This window comes from Haemaphysalis longicornis, unplaced genomic scaffold (assembly GCF_048455015.1).
Source record: "Haemaphysalis longicornis isolate Haplotype H1 unplaced genomic scaffold, Haemaphysalis longicornis Haplotype H1 scaffold_1, whole genome shotgun sequence".
NCBI classification, from domain to species: Eukaryota; Metazoa; Arthropoda; class Arachnida; order Ixodida; family Ixodidae; genus Haemaphysalis; species Haemaphysalis longicornis.
Genome location: NW_027526203.1, coordinates 216,975,942 through 216,999,418, shown reverse-complemented (window position 1 = coordinate 216,999,418; position 23,477 = coordinate 216,975,942). Strand labels below are relative to the sequence as shown.

Here is a 23,477-nt window from a genome sequence, read left to right as displayed (position 1 = left end):
TCGCTTTGAATTCTGATACGCGCTATTGCAAAATTAAAACGCTATCGTTATGCAGATTTTGCGTGCGAGTGGCCGAACGCTTAGTCCGGCTAGTGCCATTATGAATATCAGGATGATTCAGAAATAACAAGTAAAACCTGTGCATACAAATCCGCACTCATGCAAGATGTTAGTAAGATGTTCCGACCAAGCTCCTTTGGTACAGAGTGACTAGTGACGGACGTAACAAGAGGCAAACGGGGAGTTCGCTGGAAGGGGCTGGCATTTTGCGCTGGCATTGCGCACATCGTGCCAAACACTGGTCATTGTGTCCGGTGGTAAGCTGTGGGCCGTAATGGTGTTGCGGTACTTGCAGATGTCCCCAAGCTTCGCGCAGCAGGAAAAGCACGGACTGTTCACTAGCTCCACATCCACCTGCGCGCAACACGACGGCAAAGGGAATTACCGCCGCAACATGCATCATATATCTAAATGTAAAGGGAAGAGTCAAAAGTATTGCACTAGCCGGAGTGTTTCCCGCTGATTGTAGATCCAAAACTGCCGAGCCGTTTGGGATATTTTTTTCATCTCCCCCACAAATACAGTATCAACAGCCAGCGAAAGAGCCCCCCATTTACACTGGAGAGCACCAGAAATCCTTATACGCCCCACCGTCGCTGCGGGTGAGAAGTATTTTGCTTTTAACCAGCTAAACCCACTCATAGGTCAGGGGTAGAGGGCGCTTATGGACTCTTCGGATGTCTATGAAGTGGATGGCTCTCTTTGTGGAATGTAGTCGCCGGAGTCACCCCCACCCACCTCGTCGGAGGTGGTATAGCAAGAATCCATCGCATCTAACGGCTGAAACCAAGAAACGTTGGCAGTAGCGAGAGATACGGGCAACAATTCGCGCAGCAAGCCATCAGATCCAAAAGTGTAGTCGCGGGAAGGAGTAAGGCCTCGAGAATACGAGCCACGCATAGGAAGAGTGTGGCGTGGCAAACTCAAGGCGCACCTTGGGGGCCACGATGCCGGTGATGAAGACGTCCTCTAGGTAGAGAAATGGCGTCACAAGTGCCTCCGTGAACAGCGGCCGCACGGCGTCCTTGGACATCACGTACGCAGGGCCCGAAACATACTGGGGCAGGATTTCCGAAGCGAAGACCGACGCCGGCAAGTAGGCCTTTGACCCCAGTTCACGTTCCGGCTCACCGGTAAGGTATATGTTGCCAGCCAGAAAGGGCCTACAAGGGGACAGCACGTCAGGCGACGTCAGCTTAAAATATAGCTATGACACGTGCGCTCTTGAAATCTTCTGGCGGGTGGATTAGCCACAGCCCACACGAATGTCCAATAAGTATAAGACCAAGCGAGCAAGCCGCCGGCTGACAAGGCTCCGTAGGCATGACTTAACTCGAAAGCTCCGAGGACACGTAAGCACTTCTTATGAGTTGTGTATGGGAAATCATTAATGCCCAACGGCCGACTGGAGATGCCGGTATTGTGGGCGCCGCCATATTCCTCGGTGTTGTGAGGAGTAGAAGCAGGCAGCTCCTGCAGCGAGGGCTGTACGTAGTGCGCCGTACTCGGCAGGTTGATCCCGACGTACCGTGTCTCTGAAACATTTTTTTTTTCAGTAATTAGGGCTGTATGCTCTCTTAGGCGTGAGCGCAACGTTGGCATGTGCCTCCATAGCATGATTTTTTTTTTAAACGGGCGAAGGTGGATTTCACAACATATTAATAATCTGGCGGGTTGGATGTTACCCCCTGTGTCTTTTCCCTACATGCCAGCGTCCTTCCTGCCATGTATTTGGTGATTGTGATAAGTGTCCAGAACACTTTTACGCAGAGATAATTTGAAGGATCGGGATTTCATATTAGGATATCCCTATTTTCGCAGAATAAAGCAAGTTCAGATATATTCAGACCCAACGTTTTAATGCTTTAGAATAGTGCAGGCAACGCATCCTCATTACACTGTTGCACGGCTAATCCACTGCTCTTTACGTTCCGTCTAATGAAGTTAAGCTCCGTACTAAACTAACATATATTTCTCTCCATAGTTTAAGCTGCCATAAGACAGCGCCATAGTCCCACTGAGATGTGACTGTTTTCGATCATTCGCATTCCTCAATAACACAATCTGTCCAAATGACCTGCTTTCTCCATGCAGAATTAAAGGAAAGGAAGCTTGTGCAGATTAGACTCATTGCCTGCTTAGTTTTCTATAGAAATAAGATCAATTTTGAAACTGATTCCTGACAATTAATATAATTATTCCTCGTACTTCTATATAGCAACCGATATGTTTTGCCTTTGACTTAAACTCGGGAAGCACTGAAGGTCCAACATGACTGCCACCATTAGTCACTGCGAAAGCACCATACAGACACAAAGGCGCCACTGCTTCACTGTCGACATTGACGAGTATACTGGGAACTTGGTAGTCGTTAGTGACGGGCTGTGCAGAGAAATAGACCACGGGAACTACATGTGCCTGCTCTGATGGATCAGTGGCCAAGGCGTTGCGCTACTCATCACGAGGCGGAGGGCTGGACTGCCGGCAGTGCAGCGCGTTTTCCTCCGAAAGACGAAAAACAAGAATGCTCGTGTTCATACGAGATTTAGGAGCACGTTTCAGAGCCGCCGGTGGTGTAAGTTATTGCATAGCCTTCTAGGCAGCGTTCCTGGTGCATAGCTTCGGCGCGCAACACCCCTGTTTAAAACTTCGTGTGATCCGTAGTCTGGGGACTAAAATCACTACGGGCAGCCCATCTCCAAATAACTATAACCAACTTGTCTTCCGGGACACCAGTGTCTGCAGCACAGCAAGCTGAGCAGGGAATAGTGAATGGGAAGAAGGCGAGACGAGCCCCCTGGATGCCTCGAGTTCCCTCACCGCGTGCGGAGCCGCCGGCTTCCTTGGATCCTCAGGAAAAGCAGCAGGTTGCGGACGTTGACGAAGATGTCGTCATCCGCCTTCATGACAAATCGGGTGGCTGCGCAGTACATGTAGGCCCACTTGAGCAGGAACATGGACTTGAGCGTTAGGTTTCGGTACGTGTCCCTGAAGTCCGCCTGGATGACGTCGCCGTACTGGGCGCTCTCACTTGCCACCTGATCTTGCAGGATTTTGCCGCTGGGCTGCATGAAAGGAAGGGCGAAGGATGGATCAACGTGCGCCGTCCGCCAAATTTGGAATCTCTACCATTCCCCGCCACGATGTTTCTTTTTATTTTGAGCCGAATTATTATCCCGGCTCGCTGATGTATCACGTCGAAGAGTTTAGTTACATAGTTACGGTAATCACAAAGCAGAGACAAGAAAGAAATACAGGCGTTACAATGAGCTGGAAAACTGCTGGTGGAATATTCAAAGATTTATGAGTTGGCGTCTGTGCCAGAAAACTATTAGGGGAGGGTCCGCAGGTAGGGAGGGGAGATTGCGCCCGTAGGGTCGTGTGCAAATAGGGGGGGGGGGGAGCAGAATAATTTTTTAGAGCGGGTCCGTCAGCGAAAATGTCATTCTGAAATATACCTGGACACGCTGGTCTTCACCCGTAAAGAACAGTTTCGTCGTTTGATCAGCCGAGATCAAAAAATAAAATTAGGTTGAAACAACTGCATCGCATGACTGTGCGCAAAACGTGAAACTTTCGTGAATTCAGCGAGTTCATCAGCTGCGGATTTTACATTACACCGATTTAATATCCCCCCCCCCCCTCACCAACAAAACAACTGAATGAGATTGTGGAGGCGGGTGGAATGATACAGATAATTCGTTTAATGGTGAATGCGAGGCTATCCGAGCCATTCTTGCTAAGCCACACGAGAAAAGTAAACTAAAAAATTCCCCCGCATTTCCCCGAGGGGGAGAATGTGAAAGTGCGAATGCACGGTTGTCGGCCCGCTTGCGGCGCTTGCGCTCGGCCCCCGCAGCCCACCGCCTCGCCGCCTTCTCTTCCATCTCTTCCATCGGGTTTGTAGTATCACGTGTACACCACGCAGTTATCAAGCCGCTATAACGCCGCTGAGTCGCCAACGCACGCCGCTGACGACGTAGTTTGAATGCGTTAAAGATATAAGGCGCGTCACTAACATTGATATCACGTCGCGTCCGTGGCTTGGTCGGTAGAGCGTCGCGCTGCGGCCGCAAAGTCCTCGGATCGAAACCTGGCGCCGGATGCTGTTTCTTTTTTAAATATAGAGGAGCACTGCGGACGCCGACGCCGCCGCCGGCGGTGGATGGTTTGGGGTCGCTTATAAAGTGCATTCGCACTTAAAAAAATGACCCCACCTTCCCGCGAGGGGAACCCTGTGGAGATGCGACGCATCTTGGGCGGCTTCACGCTGACGAAGTTCAGCATCGGCTGCTCGCTTCTCGCGTACGGCAGCGGCTTCACGCTGACGAAGTTCAGCATCGGCCGCTCGCTTCTCGCGTACGGCAGCGGCTTCACGTTGACGAAGTTCAGCATCGGCTGCTCGCTTCAACCGTTTGCGTTCGATATCACGTTTACGAAGTTCGGAATCGGCTGCTCGCTTCAATCGTTTGCGTTCAGCATCACGTTCACACCGCTTCGCAGCCTTGTTTTCAGTGGTGCTAGCATTCCTGTTATCACAGTGATCGGTGCTTGTTACGGTTGCGCGGGCGATAGCATCGACGGAAATCGACGGAAATCGGAACGTCGGTGCTGGAACGACCGCGGCTATGACGCAACGTGGCGCGGCTATGACGCAACATAATCCAACACAATCCACTTTAATCCAATCCAATCCAAGCCAACCCAACCCAATCGAATCCAATCCAATGCCCCTCGCGAGAGAGTGTTCGCTATCGGAGAGGAGAGGGGGTGAGTGGCGGAGAGCGGCGGAGAGCGCAGCTCGCGCGGCGAGGAGAATGCGGGAGGGGTGTGGACGGACAACAACAACGCCTTATGGAGGGACAAGGCGAGTGAATGAGATGCAGTCGCATCTAATATACGTTATAAACAAACAAACAAGCATACAAACAGACAGGCAAAAATTGGCTCCAATCCACGATGTGAATGTGGTTGGACTGCGAAGCTGTAAACAAAACCCACAGCGATTACCCATGTGGCGTCACTTGTACAACGTGGCTCTACAAGAAGTGAGACCAGAGACTCTGCAGGCCGTTACCTGGGATTTGCCGGGGTGGCGTCCCTAACACGGCAGCGTTGGCAGAAAGAAAGCGGAGAGGAGCGTCTTTAGAAGGGTGAGGCGGAGGGTGGCACGCGCGACTAGGGCGTCATCTCTTTCATGTGTCACCTCCAAAAAGCGCCCTCCCCCTCCCCAGACGCTGAATATAAACCACTGTCTGTCTCCCCATATCTACGTGGGGGCGTCGCTTAGTCGGCAAGACGACGGGCTCGCGCTCCGCTTCTCCATTCGGGCCCAGGTTGGAAAATTTTCTTGGCTGGTTTAGAGATATACTGCTTCGCAGTAAAACAAACAAACAAACAAACAAACAAACAAACAAACAAACAAACAAACAAACAAACAAACAAACAAACAAACAAACAATCAAACAAACAAACAAACAAACAAACAAACAAACAAACAAACAAATAAACAAATAAACAAATGAGTGTTATGGGGAAGCACATAAGCCTCGCAATGAAGTAGTGCTACAGCACTTCGTCTAGACCAGTGCTCCGCAGAAAAACCAACATAGCTCTGCTAGGCTGTGCAGCCTGCAGCATGGGCCTGACCGAAGGCCCAAAACAGCCTTGAGTTCAAAACCCGCGTCGTGCGGCCATACAGGGATGTAGAGAGTATCTGCCTCGGCGCGTGAATTTCGAGCATACACAGATAACCTGTTGAATGTTTACCTACGAATGCTTTATTTCGAAGGAAATCATGCACTCCTCCGTCTAACGACAACGATGGTTGAACGCGAAGCTTTATCGTGAGGGATTCCTGAGTTGTCGTGTGAGTTTGAACTTTGACTCGCACGCGGTTTGGACTTTTAATCGCACGGACTTTGACTTTGACCCTTCGTCGTTTGATTTTGCGCGAAGAAAGATTCGTGCTGAACCATAGTCGTCGTTAGAAGGAGTGGTGCCTGATTTTTCTACGTTTGCACGTCCACGCACCACTCTCCAAATCTAAACTGCTTTGGCTTGGTCTAAATGGTGCAATTGTATAGATGACGACTCCGTAAAGCGAGCGACCCATTTTAGATTCCGAACACGGGAAGCGTTTTTTTTCTTGGGGCGTTTCCACGATCATCATCATCGTCAGAGAAAGTTGGCTTTTCTGTATTGCTTTTTCGGCCTTCACGGACGAATCAGTGAGACATAGAAAGCTTCCCCTTAAAATACGCACAGAGATTCGGAGAATTGTCTTCTAATCGGTAAGCATTCCTACGCAGTTCATCTTCATTTGAAATTTTTTTCAATTTGACCAATTATCGCCATTTTAAATATTGTAACGATTAACTGGGCTACCTCCCGAAATTATATTATGCATTTTAACAGCGGAGCTGTTGTTACTGGCCGTAAGTTCGGGGTTCGTGCGTGTCGAAAACTCCCAGCAAGGAACGTTATCATGTAGGCGTCGTGCAGCGGTCGCATTACCCACTCTACAACGAAAAGACACGTGATAGCGGCCGCCGCAGCACTCTAGAGTAGCGTGCTCATGCGCTCAGCATCGTAGGAGAGCCCTTCGCCCTAGAGCTCGCATCGTCGCTCAGTATAGTACAAAATACCTCGCGCGCAACGTATTCGCAGTTCTCGGCATGGCCCGGCCGCGGATAGTTCGCATGGACGTGGAAGTGGCCGTGAACCGAAAGTCAGGGCGTGCTACTTAAAGTGCCTACTACTTAAAGTAAAGTACCTACTAAGTACAGGGCGTGCTACTTAAAGCTACCTAAAGTACCTACAACAGTTTCGCTATTCAAGTCTTGTGCATGAGTGCAAAGTTCCCAAGATTTTTTTGGAGGTGCAGGGCGTTACACGGTTGGGGGGTTTTTTACATTTCTTTTCTTTTTTCGCTTTGTTTTTTCGAGCTTATTATCGCCTGCATCGTGCTGGGTGGTGCACATGCGTTTCGTCCGTTAATTTATGGTACTTTTAATTCTTTTTTTATTTTCTTCATCCGATACTCTGAATCTGCACTATTGTAACGATTGAATGTTTTAACTTTGCCGATTATGCATTTTTGTGCAGATGAAAGATGCTACGTGGTCCCTGGTCTGGGGTACACTCTAAGAAATTTCCGCAGCTGGGCTTTACCACGGCGCCCCAGGAGGACCAATCAGCGTGACCAATTGTGTGTATTTAGCGAATTACGAGGCTTAGAATGTGATTAGAGTAAGAATTAGAATCTGCGCTGGGACATTAGCGCAAGCAGTGCATGTGCGCTGCTGTCTCAGCGCATATTCTATTAGATGCGACGCATCTCATTCACCCGCCTTGTCCATGCATGCATCTGGCGTCGTCGTTGTCCTCGCCAGCTGCGCATGCGCTCTCCGCCGCTCTCACCGCAGCGTTATCTGCGGGTTAGCGCTCGCTCCTCGCAATGCCAGCTGTGCGTCGGCGCGCGCTAGCGCTCGGTTAACGCATGCGCATGCGCTGCTCTCTCTCACTCCCCTCACCGTTATGCGGGGGTATACAACGCGGTACCTGCGCCGCTCCGCTTCGTCGTTCCAGCGCCGGTGCTCCGATGTCCAACGCTGCTTTGAATGGAGACTAACAAGCCTGCTATCGCGAGGGTCGGCGCAACCGCAGCAAGCACCGGCCAGCCCAATAACAGAACTGCTAGCACCACCGACGATGAGGCTGCGAAGCGACGTGCACGGGATGCGGGAACCCCGTAGTAGACGGAAATGCATCGTACGCGTTCATGGCACGTTTCACGCGATGGGAGAATCAACCCAACGGAAACGCCGAGGGAAACCCACGATGCGTCGCATCTACACAGGGTTCCCGCGAGGGGAGGTGGGCGTAATTTTTTTTGTACTATAATCGCATGCTTGGCCGCGTCATTCGCTAAATTCACTCATTGGTCACGCTGATTGGTCCTCCTGGGGCGTTACGGTGAAGACCAGCTGCGGCTATTTTTTAGAGTGATATATACGGCAAAGAATAATTGCGCATTAGAACGTACACTGCTTAGAACACTGGGGCTGATCGACACAGTGACTCAGGAGGAAGTCAGGAAGCAGCTCAAGCATATGCTTTCGGAGGTACTCGAGCTTAAGTGCGGTGGCACGTGGGTAGGTCATTGATACCTTTGAAGAATTGATGATTGATTGATTGTGGGGTTGAACGCGCCGACGCAACGAAGGCGATGAGGCGCGCCGTAGTGGAGGGCTCCGGATCAATTTTGACCACCTGGGGATCTTTAACGTGCGCCGAAATCTCGTACACACGGGCGTTTTTGCTTTTCGCCTCCATCAGAAAAGCGGCCGCCGCGGCCGGGAATCGAAACCGCGACCTCGTGCTCAGCAGCGCAACGCCTTAGCCACTGAGCCACCTACCTTTGAAGAAACTAGACATGCCGGAAATTGCGAATTTCCATCAAAGGAACGTTTATAAATGCTTATTGACAACATTGACAACAAAATGGGGGGGGGGGTAAGAAGGTTAACATATTTATGACGCCTGAAGCGGGTAATGCAGTGTTTAATTAGAAGTTGGTAAGATTTCGCAGGAAAAACTTCACGTTATTGAGCAAGACAGAAGGCTACCCCATCTTTTACGGTCGTGACAGGGGGAATAGCGGAGCAAGTAAACTGCACATGCTTAGAAGAAAGTTGAACAGGTTATTCTAGTTATCGCTTGGGTTTCAACTTTCATATGCCGTAAAAAGATGGCCGCGCATCTGCTTGCATTGGTGCAAATGTTGTCGATAGGCTGTAGTCTTCCGTCGTCCGTTCCACGTAGCTATTTACACTATCTCCCCGTTCACCCCTCACGTTATTCCCCTTCACTCCACCGTGACGAATGCAACAGAGGTTTGTTGAATTCGATTTAATTTTCCCGCGTTCGCGTTGCTCTGGCGCCATCTATTGGCACAGTGCGTGTATTTTTGTTACCTTTTTTTTTTGGAGTAGCTTGACCCGGCATCTTTTCTTTTACAGAGACACTGAAGTGATACGTAAACATTGCGGGATTACTAGCGCAAATTGTAGTCCGGAGTCCCCAGGCCATGTTTCGACCACTCTGTGCGCGTTTACGCGAGTTTAATTAGTAGAAAAATTAATTAGAAAATGCTATCCTCCTCTCATTACGCTCGCCCATTTCCTGTGGCGTTTTCGTGTGACGTCGGGAGGAGCCGAGCTCGCAATTGGCTGCGCTACTAGCTCCCCGGCCCTCAGACAGAGTGAGTCGGCCCAGCGTTTCGTCCGCCGGCCGCCGACGGGTCGTCGCAATTCGTTCGCTCAGTTGAAACGAAGCCAGGACACTTTTGTGAATGGAAGAATGTGCCTTTCTTTACTTGGTTAGTTTGTACACTGTATCTAGCTCCAAGTGAAGGTCGCTTCACACAAGCGCTGCACAAGCGCACATGCGACGCTTCGCTGACTGGTACGCCAGTAGGAAACTATAAGGCCTCTTGAAGGCGGGAGAAGAGTTAGCGAAGTCAATATAGGTACCAAGGAAATAAAATCAACTGATATTTTAAAGCAAAGCTTTCTACCTCTACCCCCCAAGGGTTCTTTCGCGACCGTTGGTGTCACCAGAAAACTCCAGCGAACAAATAAAAGAAATTACTGGCACCGCCGGGAATCGAACCTGGAACAAATAGACTAACGAAGGGAGAGCCCGTTGTCTTACCGATTTAGCTACGAGCCCAAGCGAACTAGGGAAGACAAATGGTGTACTGACCAAGCACATCTACGGGTTTACCCCCTGCCTTCTCGCTGAATGCCACGTGAAAGCGTCACACGACCCCTCACGCCCGTCTAGCGGCCCTGTGCGCACCTTGCTCATGTGCTAAGAGTTACAAACATTAAAGGAAGCTCACACCAATGCATGGCATCTCACTTCTAGTACGCCAATGGGCTAAAGCTTGTGGCCTCCAGTGTTCACGTAAAAAATCACAGCTCCTTGTCGTCCGCCCTCACGCCAAATCGAGGAATACATTCAAATACTCCTTGACGACCAGGCCATCACTCCAAACCCCAGCATCAAGATCCTGGGCCTACATTTCCAGGCCAACACCAAGAGTGACGTCTCCTTGCAGCGCCTCAAAAACAGCATTAATCTAATCATACACATGGCCAGGCGAGTTGCCACCAAGAAAGGAGGCCTAAAAGAATCCGGTACGTTTCGATTAATTGAAGCTTTTGTCCTCTCGAGAGTCACTTACGACAAACCCCTATCTTCTTCTCGACGAGGAAGACATAGAGATGCTTTATATAATGATTAGAAATGCGGTTGAGCAGGCCATTGGTCTTCTCATGAGTGCGTCCACACTGAGGCTGCTTAGCACGGGCTCCACAACATGGTGGAAGAGCTGATAGAAGGCCATCTTTCTAACCAGAAGGTCCGACTCAGAACTGCGGTGGGTAACCGCATGCTTCACCAGATTGGCTGGGCAGCCCAGAATGTCACTCCGCTTGACGTACTCCGAGACTCTTGGCGACTAAAACTAAACATGCTCCCTTTGCTTAGAAATATGAACCCCTCACATGACGAGGCTCAACGAAAAGCACGGGCGCAAGCGCTAAACACCACCCTCTGTGGGGCTCATGCAGTTATCTACACAGATTTCTCCAAACATCGAGGGCAGCAACACGCCATCATCGTGGCTACCTCCAGAACCAACCTCCTTGCGTGTACCTCGCTTAGGACCCAACAAGTGACGGCAGCAGAAGAGGCAGCCATCACCTTGGCTCTCACTCAACCGGGGGTCGGAGGGTAGTCACCGATTCCCAGCAAGCCTACTGGAATTACCAGTCGGGTTGGGTGTCCTGACCTGCACTGGGCGTGCTAAAAAACCACTCCCCAAACGGTTCCATTCAGCTCATCTGGACACCGCCTCACGCTTCAATGGAGGGCAACAAATACGCCCACCCAACAAGCCTGCGCTTTTACCTCCCGTGCTATGGAGCTGCACGAGGACAGTCACCCGCTTGTCACGTCCAGGGAGATAATCCAGCATTATCGCCTTCTGAGACAGACCGTACCTTCGCCTTACCCTGACCTTTCCAGAGAACAACAAACTACCCTACGGCTTATACAATCCGGGCTCCTTCCCACAGCCTACGCGTCTTCACGTAATGCATCCGAATCGCTACGACGCTGAATGTAAATTTTTCTCAGAAGTAGGAATATTCCGCCCCATAATCGGGGTGTGCGACTTTAGCCCTGAGCCCACGCCTCTCTTTCCGTCAACTACCCAACAAGAGCAATGGGAGATGCTGCTGTCCAAGCCCTGTCTACCTACCCAGCTTCAGCGGGTGGACAGAACACAGGCCGCGCGGACTGCATATGGGCCCCACAGAAGAAGGAATCACTCCGCAGGGCTGCACTCTGGGCCGTTCAGAAATCTGAACAGAAGTATTTCTTCCTCCTCCTTCTCAGCCTCAAGTCTCGTCGCCTCCGTCCGCGGCGCAGAGACGGAGAAGTCAGATCGTCTAACACCGGGTTGGAGCTTACTTTGATTTTATAAAAAAAAGTTTCCACTCTTGTGCTACACCAATACAACTCAACCAAACACCGTTCATGCATCATGCATTGATTTAACCTTACCAAGAATATCTCTTTGAAGTAATAAATGGTGTGGTTAAGTGCATTTCACTTCTCTCTGGTTTTGCTATTTGTAGAGCGATGTGAGTGATTTTAAGTGACGTTGCATGAGTAATCGTTATGGGTGCCGTTTACAGCTTTGCTTTCCTTACCACATTCACGGGGTGGATTGGCGCGATTTTTTTTTACCGTACAGCGGAAAACTAGGGTGCGGGAAGCACGTTTTTGCGCTGGGCGAACAAGCACAGCGGCCAGCAGCACGACTACGCATCTGCGAACGCTTTTCCGTCTGAGACATGCAATTGCTAGACGTGAGATATTGTGGAAACTTGGGGGATGCTTACTGCACGAGCGCAAAACAACAAATAGTCACCTAAGCTGCTTGGAATGCTAGAACTAAATAAAAGTGTAAACTGATTATACATTATATACCTTTTATTTCCAAAGTCGGCAGCGTTCGCCCGTGGCCGATCGTAAGCACTTTACACTTGGTCTGGTCCCTCCAAAATGACGGCCCTCTGTAAGCCCTTTCGAATAGCTACCCTCAATGCACGAGGACTTTCAGCTAAGCGAAAGCAGAATCAGCTGTACCGCATGGTTACGGAGCGAGACCTAGACGTCGTCGCCATACAGGAGACGAAAGTCGAAAGTGAGGATCAGACCGACTGTATGGTGCGTCCCTTTACAGCACACTATTATGCATGTGTTAGTCACGCGGTTGGAATGTCGGCGGGGTGTGTTCTCCTGATTCGCAAGTCGTTAGGGGTGGTAGTCCAAAATGTCACAGTGTGCCTAAACGGATGTTTCGTAGTTTGTGACTTTGCTTTTTCAACAAGCCAGTGGCGAGGGATTTGTGTTTATGCACCAACAAGAGTCCAAGAAAGACGCGATTTTTTCGAGGAAATCAGAAAATACTGCAGTGGTGATCGATACACAGTGTTAATGGGTGACTTTAACTGTGTATGCTCCGCACGAGACAAAACCAGCAGCACACCCTATCGTGACGTAAGCACAACTTTATTATGTGAAATGGTGAACGATCTTGGTTTAGAGGACGTGGGAGAGTGTGTTAGCAGTGGAAGAGATGTACATTATACGCATTTTCAAGGGGCTAGTCACGCCCGCTTGGATAGGGCGTATATTTCAGCTGAGCTGCTGCCATGGTGTTGTGACTACAGCGTGCGCTCTGTTTCGTTCTCCGACCACTGCTTAGTATCGTTTTGTCTGGGAAGTAAAAACGAAAACAGAAGTTAATTTACATGGGATCTATGGAAATTTACGATAAACTGTTAGAGGACGATCTTTTTATGCAGCAAGTAAGAGCAACTGTAGAAAATATTGGTAATAGTAGCAGCGAAAAATTAGCAGTTCAATGGGAGCACTTTAAGCAAGAAACAAAAATGCAAGCAATCGAAAGAGGAACCGCTATTAAGAAGGAAAGACAAAAAAGCAAGAAAGCTTCCTGCGAACTTGTTTGCAGGCAATGTTGGAAGAAGAAAGCCAAGTCCCGGGGTCGTGTAAAGATGAGATAAAGGCCACAAAAGCAAAACTTGAGCTGATAGACGCCGAACGTTATCACGCAGCGCGCGTGAGCGGAAAAATTGATAGCGGGCGAAATGCCCACCAAGAGAGCACTGGGGACAGAAAAAAGATACGCTCGCCGCAACGAAATAACAGAAATTGAGTACAAAGGCGTAGTCAGCGGCGAAAACATAGACATAGAACGTGCTTTTTTTGAGCACTACAGTGCCTTGTTTTCGCGAAGCGCTATTCAACTTGAGAAGTTTGAACGTGAATTTGTATCTCTGCTGCCAAAAATCGATGACGAAACAAGGGTACTATTAGAATCCCCCACCACGGTAGAGGAAGTGAAAGAAGCGATTAATAACCTAAACCTGGGAAAGTCACCAGGTCCTGATGGCTTGAGTGCGGCTTTTTATAAGTTCCTTAAACATGAGATATCCCCTGTGTTAACGGCAGTATTTAGAGAAGCTTTTATGTTAGGGGTGCTGCCACCGTCGTTTTCGGCTGCGCACACCATTTTAATTCCTAAAACAGAAGACACTGTCAAACTTCGTCAGGTGACGTCGTACCGCCCAATAAGCTTAACTAACGTTGACTACAAAATACTAATGAAAATACTGGCTAAAAGGTTACAGACTGTTATTGGCATCATAGTGGGACCGCATCAAACATGTGGGATAAAAGGACGATCAATTGTCACGAACATACACAAGGTTCGGAGTGTACTCGAGAGCTGTGATGTGATGCATACCGGTGTAGCAACTCTACAAGTGGACCTCGATAAAGCGTTCGAACGCGTGCCACACGATGGGCTTATGGCAGTATTAGAGCACGTTAACATCGGCTCTGTTATCCTAGAAGGTGTTCGCATGGCCTACAACAAGTGTATGACCAGAATAATTGTTAACAAGGTGTTGGGAAGGCGCATAGAAGTGCAGAGGTCGGTGAGGCAGGGGTGTCCTCTGTCACCTCTCCTCTTCTGCATATACATTGAGTCCTTGTGTTTAACCATAATGAGAAATGAAACTGTCAAGGGATTTCAACTTCATGCAGCCGAGGTACGAGTTTTAGCTTACGCAGACGATATTGCTATTTTCTGCGTAGATCAAGAAAGCGTCGCTCAATCGTTAACTTAGTGAAATGGTTTTGTCATGTGAGTGGATGCGCCGTGAACTGGGACAAGTGCCTGGGAATATGGCATGGATAGTGGAGTACAACACCGGTGGTATTTAAGAATATCCAGTGGGTAACGACACCCGTGAAGTACCTTGGCGTGCCGCTAGAGTATTATACCGATAGTGACCCTTATTTGCAGAAACAAGCTGTTGAGCTACGAGAGAAGGCAGAGAAGTGAAAGGGCACAAATTTGTCCATCTTTGCTCGCGCAACGGTTTGCAACCTATTCATGGTGAGCAAACTTTGGTATGTATTGCAAGTAATCCATTGTTCACGGGCAAATGTTCAAAAGCTGCACCGTGTTTTTGCAGTATTTATTTGGGGTTCGTCCTGGGAACGAACCAGTCGTACGAACCTCTTTCGGCGCGTTCGTGATGGGGGTTTAGGGTTAACGCATTTCTTTTTACGTCAGTTGGTAAACCGTTTTCTTTTTTTGCGGGATGTTAAAGACCCGTTTTTGCGCACGGTTTGTCAAATTAGATTAGGCAGGGTTCTGCCAGAGTTTATAGTTACGACATTATGTTTGCCGGGAGGTATACGTGGCTACCTAAAAGAAGTTGTTGAGTCATTTCGTTTTCTAGCTGTGCGATTTTAGTTGGATTATCTGAGTGCAGTTTCAAGAAAGCGACTGTATGGTGATCTTTGTGATACAGTTCTCCCGGTTCCGTTGTACAGAATAACGTACTCAGCAGGCCCTGGTCGAGATGTGTTAAAGCGGCTCAAGAAAATGCCAGTTGCACCAGGGATTAAAACGTTTTTCTTTAAATTACATACCGGAACACTCCTTGTCAAGACATGGATGCAAGAAAAGGGCCTCTTTATGCCATGGGGGGAACAGGGGAACAGAACAGTGTGCAAGAAACCGGAAACCATTGAACATGTCTTCATCGACTGTTGGGATGGTGTATTCTTCTGGGATGTGCTGCAGCGTACGTTGAAAAAAGAACTGCCAGTCGATGCCCATGGCATCCGGTATTTGTCCGTTGAACATGATGAGGAGGGTTTAACGCTAGATCTAATAATGTTATTGGGCCTGCACAGCATATGGAGGTGTCGGCTGGCAGTCCGTCACTCGGACATTGACGCGCGCCCAGTCAGAGAGTATTTTCAGGAGGCTATTGTTTCGTTTGTTGAATTGAAAAAGGCCAAACAAAGTGTTCCGGAATGGCTGTCACAAGTGGAAGGGCTAACAAAGACAAAAATATTTTAGCCATCAGCGCTGTATCCCAGAGCGGTAGCAGCAATTTTATGTTTTAGTATGGGTTTGTTGTGACACTGATGTTTATGTTTGTAAAAGCGGTGCTTGTTTGGAAATAAAGGAAAAAAAAAGCCCGTGGCCGAGTGGTTTGGAGCGCTAGGTATGTCCGCGCAAGTGTTCTGCAAGTCACAAGTTCGAATCCCCGAGGGTACATTTTTTTAAGTTGACTTTTTTGTTTTCGGCCGATGTTTTCTATACTGAGTTCACCTTTTTTTGGGCCGCAACGTTCATTGCTCCAGAAACTAGTTCACAGAACGCGCGCAGGCTGGCACTGGCGCGCTAGCGAGTTCTCGTTGGCGTGCTGTCGCCATAAGCACCGACTGCTTGCGGGCAGTGGGCACAGGCCAGAATCAACAGACCCTTGGCCTGGTGCGAACACGCTTTTTACGATACAGGCATGAGTGAGGCAAGCTCCAAATATAGGGGAAAAGCGTATGGCATTTGAGCGTCTGCGGGGACGCGGAGGGCGTTCATGCACTGCGTAGGCCTCGGCTAGTGAATGCTACGATTCCAAGCCGTCCTGGGAGGCTTATCTTATGCATTTTACAGCCGACAACATGGCAGAAGCGCGGTACGATGATTACAGAGATGTTGAGAATGGCCATCCAACAACGACATTGGTTGTGTTTTACAGAACCGAAACCGAAACCGAAACCTGTTTGATTGCTAACCTTGGGCATCGTCCAATCACGGTGTCCCCTCCTCCCAACGTCACAGCCTTAGTTGGTGCGGCCCCCGCAAACCGCGCATGGTAGGTTTTCTTCTTTCGCGCTTTGTAAAATAATTACGGATTTGTCAACCGGATAAACGATGAAAAGTGTGCTAATTTGAGCCAGTCTACGCAGTGCAAGCAAAAACGGGAGCTTGACAAATTCACTTCAGTGTCCCTTTAAAGTTTGCTTTTACTCGCTCTCTCCAACACCGCTGGAAATGTTTTCATCATTTCATCGATTGCGAGACTGTGGGCGGTGGGTGGAGATTTAACGTCTTTTTTATTTGATATCGTAAATGCCTATCTATAAAGTATTCTTAATTTAAATAACGCTGGTACTTCAACTTTTGTACGTACATTATGCCTCATATCTGCATGAGGTTTTTTTTAGGCTCAATGTTGTGAACATGTCTGATCAATGCCTGCAGTTTCAGTAGCTTTGAACTGTCCTGCCTACATAGACTTCAGTTTCAAGCGCCCTTTCATTGTAGTCAGGTGGCTGTTTCGAGTGACTTAAATACAACCAGAAAAGAGACCAAAATTTTCGCGTCTATGTAGACCAAGATAGAGCTTTTAGGAGTCAATAAAGCAGAAAAACAAAACGATAGGCGAATGCCGGAGTCGTTTTTCACAACTTAGTTTTCACCGAAAGGGTCTGCAAGTTTATAGGGGCAAAGCCCCTTAGAGGCTTGGGCTGTAGGCGTCTCCTGTCGTCGTCATATCTCGTTTCATGTCGTCACAGCCCTAAACCACCGGGACACTAGTTTTCCAACACATCGCGTTAGAACATAACGCGTACTAAAAGAGCACACTGGGACACTCGTTTTCCAACGCATTGGGCTAGAACACTTTGTGCTTCAAAGACACGAGACTGTTGCATCAAAGCTGTATACCTCTACTCCCCAACGGTTTCATATCCATGGGCAAAAACGCCAAGGCGCCAAGAATACACTGATACACTGTGAGCTTCGCTCCTCCCCAGGTTTCACGTTAGTGGAGATGACCCGGAATTTCTGTTTAAAGTCGATCCAAAGCAAAAGTTCCAGCAGGTGACTCACAGCATCAAAATGGGCCTCGCCTGTGGCTTCGAAGGCAAAGTTGATCATGAACAAGCTGATTTTATTTTTTTTTTGAGGATGGCAGACCTAGAGGATGACCTGTGTACTGCAGCGGGTTCGTACTCACTTGACGCTATGAAGCACGTCATTCAATTGCTACGGTCTGCTGACGTCAACTCCACCGCCGGCTTCCTCCGTCTGCGTCAACGTGTTTTCTTGAACTACTCCAACTAAATATCACCGGCCGATGCTTGCTGCCCTTTCAGTTCAGTGACCTAAGCTCGTGATTTTTGTTTCATCCACTTAACATGGAGCTCAATTTTCATACCTTTTAACCGGCAGAATTGATTCGCCTTTTTGCTGCTGTCATTGTGTCAGCCAAAGGAAAATTCAAGTGTTGTTGCACAGGTCGCTCATATTGTCGCAGGGCGAATTACAGGTGCTTGTTCTTAATGTTGTAGGGTTTTGTCTGCGGAATAGATTGAGGAATGCATACATTCATTCACTGAAAATTAAATTAAACATTTGGGAATTTTGGTGAGCTGCGGCTTCATGAAATTAATGTAAAACCCTGGAAACATGTCTCTGAGGTAATGCAAACAAACAAACAAACAAACAAACAAACAAACAAACAAACAAACAAACAAACAAACAAACAAACAAACAAACAAACAAACAAACAAACAAACAAACAAACACAAACAAACAAACAAACAAAAATACAGACATAAATCAAACAAACGAAGGTACATACAGACATAAATCAAACAAACGAAGGTACATACAGACATAAATCAAACAAAATAAATCGCAAATAAATATTCAAACTGATTGTGGATATTAAGATGTAGAAATGAAGTGAAGTCACAAACGAACTCGCCAGATAAAACACAGATGGAACGGAAATGAGTGAAAAAATAGAAAATAGTGGGAGAGTGAAAGAGACACCATAGAAGCACACCGAGCGTTATTAGCTCTAAAACTAAAAGGAACTTTGGTGGCGAGCATAGTAAGCCCTTATGCTTGGCAGTACGATCAGGCATAATTCAAGATGAAGTAAACAGCAAATGACAGCTGGTGAAATATTAATCCCAGCTTGATAACGACTACGACTCGTTTCTGTGAAAAGCCAAATTAAGTACGGAACTGAAACATCAAGTGCACCCACAGAAATCCACCAAAGAAAAAAAAGAAAAATGAAGAACGTGAATCTTGATAATTAAACGTTCTATCTGCTGCCGTTTGAGAAATTTAGTTGAAGCAGTATCGCATCATTGTACGTTTGATTACATGCCCTTTTTGACAGCGTGTCTCTAACGGCACCATTGCAAAAATAGGAGTGTCATGAGCAAAGTACATAACAACAATTTCTGGCGGCGTCCTCTAGCTTTCGTAGAATACGAATTTCAACTAGGAACTTGCCAAAATTTAGTTTTCGGTGGGTTCTGCTATAAATAGGGCGAAAATCAAGCAAACCCATTCAATAAAAATAAAATCGGTAGTCAGTACGTATTCAAGAATAAGAACGAAGTCTCTCTTGTCGATATTGTGACAGAAAAAGGGACGTCGAAATAAAAGGAATGAAGAATAAAACCCCACCGCTAGTTATAACCATTATAACGACGGGTTCTAACCAGCAGTTCCGTGAGAGTAAATGCCGGTTAAAACGAACTTCCTTTATCCAGATTCCCCTCTATACAATACCATAGCGAAAATCCACTGAGAAAAAAATCCTTTGAAGACGAACTTCACACGTACCCTTCTGTTAAAACGAACTTTCGCAGTGACCGCCACCGCGGGTGACTCTGCGGACGGAACATAGAAGTCTTGACGGGGCATCCGCGCGACTGGAGGGAAAGCGAAAAATTAAAGAAACGCAGCGAGAATACGGTTAGTGCATTGGCGGGGTTAATTCTAGGCGAACATTGCCGTCCTGAAGAGGCCCTTGCTGTGCCTGTGGCGGATACGTCTAACGAGGACATCAATGCAAGGAGGGTTGCCATTCCTCAGAAGGAAAAGTCACGGGGAAATTGCCAAATGTAGCAGAAAAATTCGCCACCTTAAAGTGAATGTTTGAAAAGGAGCCAGAAAGGTCTCCATTTTCAGCAAGGTAATGCTAGTAAGTACTTTTTGATTACCTTCGCGGGAAAACTGCACAAATTACGAGCAGTAGAAAACAGTATAACAAACTTTATTCGTTGGCTGTGGTGCGATAAAGCGACAGCGGTTGACTACTGTCTACAAAAAAGCTAAAATATGCAAGTTTAGGTAAATCATTCAAAGAATAAGAAGGACTTAAAACGGGCGTTCGCTGCACACCATGTTTTACCCCTTTCGCTGCCTCTTTACATCCCCGTGGCAACGGAGAAATTGCTCCGTTTCCGTGGCTACCATACATTATCATACACACTTCCCCCCACTCTGCCTGAAATCTCAAGCTTTTGTAACCTACTCGTAAACTCGTAAACAGAAACGCAAATTCCGATTTGTGCCGGTAAGTAGCGCTCTGCGGTGGTGTATTCGCCGTCATCTGCCTGAAAGTTTGTTTTGTTCCGTTTGTTCAGTTTGTCTCGACGGCTGAAGTGCACTGGAAGGTCATGATAGACACTTTTTGTGGAAAGTGGGGCTTCCGAGTGGCCCGGTAATAATTAAATCACCAATGCTCAAAGGAGCCAGAAAGTAGCCAAGTAGCCACACTGAAATTTCTGCCGCCACGAATCTCGAAAAGTCGCCAGTTTGGCGACAAACCACCATACCTGGCAACCCTGAACGCAAACACGGAGTCTGCAGTGATGACGTGTGGCGCAGCAAATGCTTGGTGAAAGGAACTGTGCAACAATTCCGAGAAACTGTGCTCACTCTTTCCTTCGTGCCTGGAAGCACTGTGACAGGAGAGGATGGCACTGCTTGATAGTCTTGACACGTGTCAAGACTATCAAGCAGTGCCAAGCAGTTGCTTTTGTGAAGACTTTCTTTACAGGGGCTATAGAATGTGCTTGTTGGTGCAATAGAAAACAAGCTAGCCAAGCCGTGATACCGCTTGAATTACCGCTAACTATGCCCAGACCAAGAAAGAGGGGAAACCTTTGGAGAAGTTTCCAAGTTTCCTGATGGACGTAGAGCGGTATTACTTGACTGCAGTCCTTTATAGTCACCTAATGTAAATACTGAATGCGTTTGTTGACAGCGTGCTTAAAGCAGTTTCGATTTTTTTTAAAAAAAAGGTTGGAAAAAGTTTTGCAGGGTTCTTTTAAATTCTGTAGGGACCTTTACCTTTTAAGGCCGAAGCTGTTTATGGCTAGCGCTCCATGGAGTTTTCGTGTCCGCCAACAAATATGGGGCGGCAAAAACCGCTTGTGATAAAACCAACTACATCAAGGATGCTCATCGAAAAACGGCTGTGACTGTCGCTTAATGAAAACTTTCCCAAAAACAATTATATGACGACTGGCCGCGAAGACAGCTCTATCGTTACACCTAGTTTCATTTACCTATCACACATTTAGTTAACAGCTGAGCGAACTACTAAGCGATACAGAATACCCGTCTGCTGTCAATACACGGGCTTCTACGGGACGGAAACTGACAGCCCCATGTTTGTCTGCTAGGGTGACACTTTAGACCTTCCAAGTTTTATTAAGAAAAATACTTACATGTACGTACATTCTCTAACCTCTAATGTTCAATCTGGTACGTTTATCTTATACAGCTTCGCTGGACATTTACCGGCCCCGTGTGGAATGGCCACTAATCATTCTTTTTATCAGCAGCAGGAAGGCACAGGGTGACGTTTGAGCATATTAGGTAAGATGGCGTCATTCGAGACCGCTCACCCATCACGGACTGGATTAAACTTTGCAACAGTGCTTGAAGGCAGTTTTCTATCATGCCGGGACAATCAAATGCTCTCTCATTGTCGTTTTCGCCGACGTACGTCTACTTCGACGTATACACACGTCTATTTCGACCTACGTCGACTTCATTCACGATTGCGCACCGTGTCGTCCGGGCGTCCGACGATGAAGAAGGTGCGCGATTTCCTGGTCCTGGCGTCGCGGCCCCAGGTGTCGCGTATGACCGCGCGCTGCTCGCTGTTCTCCACGGCGCTGCAGACCACGATGGCCACGTAGCGCGGGCAGGAGGCGCGCGGCCGCAGCAGGAATCCGCGGGCGCCCACCACGACCCGCGTCTGGTGCCGCTGCCGTTCGTGCCAGCTCATGTCGCTCGTGCAGAAGCGAAGCAGCGCGTAGTTGAGCGAGCAGAGGGCGAGGATGGACCATATGGTGGCCACCGTGTACTTGACCAGCCGCTGCACGGGCCTGCCCATCACCCACGCCATCTGCGGGAGCCGTCGTCACGTGCGGTTGTGCTCGGCCCGCCACTCGAGAGCTCGCAATGCCGTGATGGCACGCGATAGGGTGCGGATCAAACAGGGAACCAGTCATCTAGATTGGCCGATCGCGTGGATGGATCTTTCGTGGACGTCAGGTCGCAGCTCTTTAGTCGGCCCTTCACTGACCCTTATTCAGTGTTTGGCAAGCGCACTCTATGTTGGCGTACTTTGGGTTACTGCGTGGGAAGTTACTAAGTGCGAATTACTTCAACTATTCGCAGAATTTCAGATTTCGAAAGAAAAGCAAAAAAAAAAAAAAATAAAAGAATCAGCGCGGCTCCCCTTCCTCCTTGATAAATATTCGTCAGGGCGGGCAAAAACTACAAAACGTTCAAACATTTCCGATGGAATGCTATTTTTAAGAGAAAAAAAAACTGCGAAATTGCGCTTAAAACATTTTAATTACCGGTGGTGATGGCTTCATTGCAAGCGATGACTCCTGATGTAAACTGTTTTTCGGCTTGAAAAGGAAACTTATGGCAGCAGCGCCAGTGCAACAAAGCGAGTGAATGGTAAATCTCTATGGTAAATCTGCAACCTTTCAGGAAGGTCGCAGCCTCTAACCTCAACTCGAGGTTAGAGGCTGCAACCACGCGAGGCTGCTGGGCTTGCGTTGTGAGGCTGGGATCCGCTTCGGTTTGAGGTCGACCGCGTGAGTTCAAAATCTGGTGAGGTTGCCCGCCTGCGGTTGCGACTGTGCACTGTAATTGCCATTCTCCGACGCAGTATACACAAACATGAAACACAGTCCCCACTGACGACCCTGCAGTCTTGACGTGGCATTGCAGATTTCGAGAGAAATCCTATAGAGCTATATGAGAAAGGTAGCGTTTGTAGAAAAAGATACCCGACGAAATACATCTTCGATTGCGCATCTGAGATGTACCTGATATGATTTGCGACTCACGATTGTAGCGTTATGCCTTGCGCCCTTACATTTGCGTCTTTGCTGAGCGAACTGAGAGCATCACATGAAGCATACGTCAAATGTTAAGACTCAGTCGGTTTCAAGATCTCTGAGCATCCGCACGTACACCCATAATTCAACCATGCTTTGGTTTCCATGAACTCGGCTGTGATCGCCTTCCCCTCTTGCCTCTTGGGCCTCTCGTATCTTGTATCAGGTTAGAAACACATTTCACGTGCATGTCATTCGTCTTAGACGAGCAAATGAAAGTGCGTGCTTTTTCTTCCGCTTTTCCGGTTCATAGTTTATCAAAGAAATTGTGACTAGCTAGACTTCGTATTGTGCGTTTCATACACAACTTCGGCCCCCATGATAATGACATACAAAGCAAGTTACATACAGGGCCTCCCAATAGAGCTTTTGCTACACACAACCTCGGCTATCACGGTACTGTTAGTACAACGCAGAAATTGGGCTTTTCAATGGGAAGACGTGGGCTTAAATCTCATCCAGGCGGAATACTGATATCCGTATAGTAAAATTCCGCTCTCCGACAGGGTCAGGCGTCCCGAACGGCGCGGTTGAAGTTACGCTTGCTCGCTTTTTGAGCGGCAACGATAGAACGTTAAGAGGCTCTGTTGTCACTTGAATGAATGTCGACTAAGCCAACTCACCAGTCAGTTTGCCAAGATAATCACGGAAAATCACTCAAAAAATGGCTCAAATTGGCCAAATGCGTTGATGTTTGAGGCCAG

At 48.0% G+C, this 23,477-nt stretch overlaps 1 protein-coding gene across 1 annotated transcript; it reads right to left on the bottom strand.

Annotated features, from left to right (window-relative positions):
* Positions 1 to 210: 210 nt before the first annotated feature.
* On the bottom strand, positions 211 to 21,761 carry LOC144157499 (beta-1,3-galactosyltransferase 5-like). Its single transcript, XM_077688425.1, has 4 exons — positions 21,420 to 21,761; positions 2,881 to 3,125; positions 995 to 1,223; positions 211 to 414 (listed from the first exon to the last, which is right to left on the bottom strand). The coding sequence occupies exons 1-4, from the start codon at positions 21,759 to 21,761 to the stop codon at positions 211 to 213; spliced, it is 1,020 nt and encodes a 339-aa protein (XP_077544551.1).
* Between the last annotated feature and the right edge of the window lie 1,716 nt (positions 21,762 to 23,477).

Excerpts from the sequence above, each read along its gene's own strand:
- LOC144157499 (XM_077688425.1), bottom strand. The coding sequence starts at position 21,761 with ATGGCGTGGGTGATGGGCAGGCCCGTGCAGCGGCTGGTCAAGTACACG. Across the intron at positions 1,224-2,880 it reads AGCCGGCGGCTCCGCACGCG|GCCCTTTCTGGCTGGCAACA; the intron begins GTGAGGGAACTC and ends GTCCCCTTGTAG. Across the intron at positions 415-994 it reads CCGGCATCGTGGCCCCCAAG|GTGGATGTGGAGCTAGTGAA; the intron begins GTGCGCCTTGAG and ends TGTTGCGCGCAG.